The sequence below is a fragment of the Amphiprion ocellaris genome, chromosome 8 (genome assembly GCF_022539595.1).
Source record: "Amphiprion ocellaris isolate individual 3 ecotype Okinawa chromosome 8, ASM2253959v1, whole genome shotgun sequence".
Lineage (NCBI taxonomy): Eukaryota > Metazoa > Chordata > Actinopteri > Pomacentridae > Amphiprion > Amphiprion ocellaris.
This window is the reverse complement of record NC_072773.1, coordinates 27403260-27409259: the sequence shown is the minus strand read 5'-3', so window position 1 is coordinate 27409259 and position 6000 is coordinate 27403260. Positions and strand designations below refer to the sequence as shown.

The following is a 6000-nucleotide window of genomic DNA, read 5'->3' as shown; positions in this document are numbered from 1 at the left end:
GACAAGTACAAACTTTTTCTGACATCATATTTAGTTTATGAGACCTTCATGTGGAATTATTTGTTTTCACTGATAGATCTGAAACGTAAGGCTTTAAACTGTCAGCAGTGTCACACCACCAGTGGTTTATCTATGTAATCTACCACACAGTGAAAAAAGGTTGCAGTGTAAACACTCTTTCCACTCCTGGACAAACATCTTAGTAATCTTCAGACACAAACAATTACCCAATTTTTGACAACCTATTTATTATAATTACACATCTTGCTATTCATCTAAGTGGTCACAGCGAGAAACACACTGGCAGGCTAAGAAAATGCAGCAATTAATCTGTACGGAAACAGGGAGACAACTGAAAATGACAACATTAAATTAAAACATCTGCCAAAATATACCACTTCAAGACACGCAAAGACACGAGATGTTGCAAAAACAGCTGTCAAATGACTCATCTTCCAGTTTGTTTCTGAATTTGAACTGCAGTGGAAAAGAAAATCGATCTAATTGACCCATCTCAACCCAGTTAGTAATTGAGTAACTCCATACACACATGACCAAACACCTGATTTGTTTAGTCAACAATTAATATTACAACCAGAGTTGGGCCAAGAAGTCACACACATGCACACACACCCAACCTCCATCATCGCTGAAGAGGGGAGGAGAGCGGGTGAGTGAGTGAGAAAGAAACAGAGGGGCCTGTGTTTACACTGGCTGAGTGAGCAGCCTGCGAGCCCCGTGGAAATGGCCAGCTCACATCTAATGGAGCTCCACCGTGACTGACAGGGCCTGCTAGGCTTTGAGGTTCTGCACAATCAACGCGGCCTGTTTCCCAGTGCGATTCACTCCCTAGGGTGGCCGCACCAAACTAAACAAATAAGAAAGATTAGAAGGAAAATGATTGCCATACCAGGAACATGGCAGGACAGCGTTCTCCGAGGGTGAAGGGGTGCATGCGGCAGAGAAAAAGCTGGACATTTAATGAATTGTACGCTGACTTGCTGTACACTGTAATTCTGACACTAATGGAAGGGTTGGAATGCCAAGGACATCCCAGCAGTCATTTCTGCGACCGTCTTCATTGACAATGTCGAGTATTTCAACTCCCAGAGAGTAAAATTAATCTGCAAATCACGGCGTACATTTCCTCCCATGTTGTGTTGTGATGTTTCCACCAAGTGTTCCAAGCCATTTTCTCCATCTAATTGCATTCTAAAGGAAAATAACAACCAGCACAAGGTCCCAGTGGTCTCGCATTAGACCACATATACAGAATTGATCTTCTTTTCGGTTGTGCGTAAATTTTCTGAGGGGGAGTTTTCATCATGAAGCCCAGCATTACCATCCCTTTCACAATACCATGTGCCTTCTGGGAAGAGAATGGATGTTTTGTATTGGCATTTGGATCAACAGGCCCAGACTCTATTGATTCACATAATTGCATTAGATGGCTTTCGTCCTTTTCACAGCAGCTTTATGGTTATAGATTGGTTTGTGGAGCCGTGGGCATGTCAAATCAGAGGAGTCCAGCTGCAGAACAAAAAGTTCATGAAGGGCAGGAGTGAAAGGAATGAGTGAATAGGGATGAACCAACAGGAAAGCACTAAAGCACAAAGTCTCTCTTATCCATCATGATTAGAAGAAGGGACCAACACACATGAAAATCTCATAAATTATGTTACTGATTTGATGTAGTTGCAACTCTGTACTTCCCACATGTATTCCTGATATTCCTGAAAAAACAGTTTTAGTTTACATGAGGATAAGGTTTAGAGATCATTCCACTCCAACACTCTTTAGCCCACTATCTATTACCCAACTAGCAATTACTGAATCTATTCCAGCACCAAAAACAGCAGCTTTTCCATCTGTGTGAAGACATCCAAGCAATGACAATCTTGAAGGATGTTGTAAATCGTCACAAAAAGCCCATGTACGCCATCTAGAGGCGTAAAATGAGACAGCTTCTCCTGACAGGTATTGAAACACACAATAATGATAAATGTATGACAGACAGAAACATGATACACCTATTTTGCTTAAGAAGTGCTGTTTCTATTAAGATGAGAATTCACAGATAAGTAAAACCAAGTTTTGACAAGATGTCTAGTCGAAAGTTTAACAAGTTTCTCATTACAAAGTAGTACTTTAACAACATATTACAGTATTTAGTGACTTTATTAGTTGCATAAAGTGTAGTCCCAAAACTTTATACATTTAATTTCACCTTGCAAAAACCTTTATGCCTTATGTAGACTTTATATAATTTTAGATGTGGTCTATAGTACAAAACTACATAACTATATGGTAGGAGACAACATGTTTGTATTTGGCACTGTTCATCACTGCTGCCAGCGCATCTCTTAAAATTGATTTTTCAACAATACAAGGGGATGGATTTTAAAGATGAAATTGTGAATATCACCACCAGAGGGCATCACTCTCCAACTACACTGCAGCTCTGCCATGACTGTGACACTTCAGATTTACAAATAACATGTTGGTTTTCTTTACAACAGGTTGAATTGTACAACCTACATTTTGCAACCTCAGCCCTCTCTGCTGGAGAGCTACTCTTGTTAGTGAAACTAAGAGCATGAGGTTATCTGAAGGATTGCAACTTCAGTTTCCTCAAGCCTTCTGAGAACCTCTGTGCCCAGCGGTAAGAACTTCACAGCTCTCCTTCTGTGTCCCTGCATTGTACACTGAGTCCACAGTTAAGCAGTTTCAGTCCACCGTAACACCTTCAGGTAGCTCCACCACCACCGGTGCACAGTCATCCAAGTCTGCATCAAAATCCCAGCGGAACTTCTTGGTGAGGTGGGCTTTGAACTTCTCTGCTCTCTTACGCAGGGTGCCGTCGACGCAAGGTCCACTGGCAAACTGGAAGAAGTCCTGTTAAGAAATGAGACAAACAAGGTTATAGTTTGTAACCGTAAATGTGAAAGTCCAGAACAACAGTAGTGAAAGCTCTGACACTGCTGTGGATTTGTTGTTACAGGCACTTTGTCTTGTGTCACGTAGATCACTTGACAACTGTCCTCAGATGTCAGACATATAATAATAATGTTACGAGAGCTATTTGCCACACTGACAAAATAAAGAAAACATGTGTCCCCCTCTTATTACATGTTAAATACTTGCAGTTTAAGGTAGAATAAATACAATCAGAATGTAATAAGAACAAACTTGCATTACATTTTTAGACGGTTCTCCTTGTTGCTACAGCAACTCATCAGACCTCTTTGCACAGGTTTGTCAGTTTCTTTTACTATAATAACTACATTCTCAACTAAATTAGTTGAGTACAGCAGAGTTTTCAAAAAACTTGCTACTTTAAATCGAAGAATCAATGGTGCAATGGCTGCCTGGAGATTAAAGAAGGATTATACTGGGCTGCTTCCAGGTGTAATTTGTTGAACTGTGTGAGTGTGAACTAGGGCTCATGAGAAACAGAATATTGCCCTCAGCAAAGCTTCCCAAAGTAAATAAGGTTTTTCCGATTAAAATGTGTTGTTTTTCATGGCATTTGACTCCTACTGGTAATTCCCAGCAAGTTCGAACAGCTCTGTGGCTCCTTGAACTTGTGGTAAAGATAGGATTACTTTCCTGAAAAAGACATTTTTTTACCTGCACACTGACACAGTACCTGTCAGTCTGAGTAATAAGAGTAAAGATGGTTAAAACACTTTCTTTTCTGAGATCCTTTATAAAAAAAAAAAAGGAGGCCACAACTTTGAAATACTAGGACTTCAGTGTAAGACCATTCACCAGAAAATATTCTAACATGAAAAGCACTAAAGAACTAAATAATATGATAAATAACCGCTTAAAACAAACCCACAGTATTTAAATGTTTTGTTATACTACATCTTTAACTGTGACAATAACATTTTTGTTAGCTTCCAGTTTCACAAAAAAGTTATTTAGTCTGTGTACCATGACAAAGCTTTCCCCCTAGCATTTGTGCAATATAGTTTTAAGCATCTACCTGCAGTGTGGAGGTCAGGAAGTTGTTCTGTGACACGATGTCAACAAAGAAGTCAGGAGGTATTTCCCCGAGCTGGTGGTACAGCACTGCGATCAGCCCCAGGTAGAGTTCCTTATGCTTCTGCATGGCTTCCTCTGAGCGACACAGCAAAGTCAGGAGGCTCTTCCAGTGCTCAAAGCCCTCGTACACGTTTCCAATCAGGAAACACACAAAGGCAAACTGCAGCTCACCTGTAAGGGATTCAATTTAGATCATTTTAGCATTTCATATCAAATGTAGCAATGTGTTATTTTTAATGACCGAACATGGAACACCTACCTAGTAGGTTGAGAGGCTGCTGCTTGTGGTTCTTCTCCAGCACAGTCTCCAGGGCATAACTCAGGTCCATGCTGCACTGGGTGATCTGGGCCGGTGTTGCCCCATCAGGGTAGGTCTTCTTGGGGATTTTGGAGAAACGCACCTCTGTCCCCTCCCTCTGCTTCATCCTGGGGAGCCTGTCCAGTCCCTCTCTCATGCTCTGGCAGGCTGTGTCATTCCTCGGCTGTTCTGCCCTGTCTTTGGTGTGTCTGTAGTCAATCTCAGGAACGACGTCAGCAAAGGCGCAAATCCGACCCGAAAGAGGCTGGAGGCTATTGGCCACCTCCTCACTGAGGCGGTCAGTGAGGGACACCCATTTCCTCATCACCTCATAGGGATAAGGCCCCAGGTAAGGATCCAGCTCTCGCAGGGTTGCACGGATACGGCTCACCTCTTCTTCGTTCTTGGAGGCGGAGAAGTCCAGATCTTCCTCTTTGGGATCCCAATTACCCAGTACGACCTCCTTGGGTTTTAGAGTGAGGAAAAGGCCTGTCTTGGGGCCAATCTGTCCTCCACAGCTCGGTGAGTTAACAGAGGAGTAGTGGATGAAGTGCAGGCCTGGAGGGATCATCTTCACGCCCCTGAAGCGAGGACCCACCTGCCAACTCTTGCAGTCTATGCCAAACTCTGTGCCTTGAGGAACACCCAGCAGCACCAGGGTGGCTCCTTCCTCAAACAGTCTCCGAGCAACATCTGGATCCATGTCCACACTACTACTGCTGCTGCTGCTGCTCGCCATGTTTACCCCTCCACAAGCTACTCGACTTAAACCTACTAACTTAATTAAATCAAACGACACACCAAGTTAACTTTACTCTCACCTGCTGAGCGGGTTTTTTATGTATAATAATTATATAATAATTTTCTCGAAATATGAAACGGCTGACAGGGTGATGCTGCTTTTTAACTTTAACTGCAGTTTGTCAATCTCTACAAAAACATGCCGACAATACACACGTTAAGGAATTAACGTTTAAGTAACGCTGAATCCGGTTTTAAACTAATATCTTCGTATTACTGCGTGTTTACCGGTAAAATACCTTGAACACATCACGTTAGCTGCTGATGTTTCCAGTCGTTAGGAATTCGTTTGGTGTACAGTGGAAGTTGTGTAACACACGTGTTCTTCCGGGTAGAAACAGCGTCGTATTAGAAACGTTCCGCCCTCTTGTGTCCGCCTCACTAAGGAGAGCTGCAGTAGTCTGACTGAGGCTTATTAATTATATGAAGAATAGCGAAAGATATTATAAATATTGTCTTGTTGATATACCGACAGTATATGCCCACTACTACTACTAGTAGTACTACTGTTACTATTATTACTAACATTCTTACTACTACAACTACTACTGTTATTACTATTAATGCGACAACTGCTGCTGCTGCTGCTAATCTTATTAGTACTATTACTGCTACTACTGACACTTACTACCTCTGCTACTATCTACTGCCTCTACTGGTATTGCTACTAACAGTACTCCACCTACAGCTACTATTTTACTAACAACACTACTGTACTCTGCTTTTTCTGCTCCCATAACTTCTACTATTACAGCTACCTACAGTTACTATTAATGGTACTACTAATTCTATTATTATTGCTTCTATTAATACTACTACTACTATCTCTACTGATATCACTCCCAGTACTA

At 41.8% G+C, this 6000-nt stretch overlaps 1 protein-coding gene across 1 annotated transcript; it reads right to left on the bottom strand.

Moving 5' to 3' along the window:
* Nucleotides 1-2159: 2159 nt before the first annotated feature.
* Nucleotides 2160-5467, bottom strand: aar2 (AAR2 splicing factor). The gene is made up of 3 exons (XM_023278663.3): nucleotides 4310-5467; nucleotides 3992-4221; nucleotides 2160-2895 (listed from the first exon to the last, which is right to left on the bottom strand). Exons 1-3 carry the CDS (start codon nucleotides 5085-5087, stop codon nucleotides 2728-2730), a joined length of 1176 nt encoding a protein of 391 aa, XP_023134431.2. The 5' UTR covers nucleotides 5088-5467; the 3' UTR covers nucleotides 2160-2727.
* Between the last annotated feature and the right edge of the window lie 533 nt (nucleotides 5468-6000).

Excerpts from the sequence above, each read along its gene's own strand:
- aar2 (XM_023278663.3), bottom strand. The coding sequence starts at position 5,087 with ATGGCGAGCAGCAGCAGCAGCAGTAGTAGTGTGGACATGGATCCAGAT. Across the intron at positions 4,222-4,309 it reads GCAGCCTCTCAACCTACTAG|GTGAGCTGCAGTTTGCCTTT; the intron begins GTAGGTGTTCCA and ends AATCCCTTACAG. Across the intron at positions 2,896-3,991 it reads TCCTGACCTCCACACTGCAG|GACTTCTTCCAGTTTGCCAG; the intron begins GTAGATGCTTAA and ends ATTTCTTAACAG.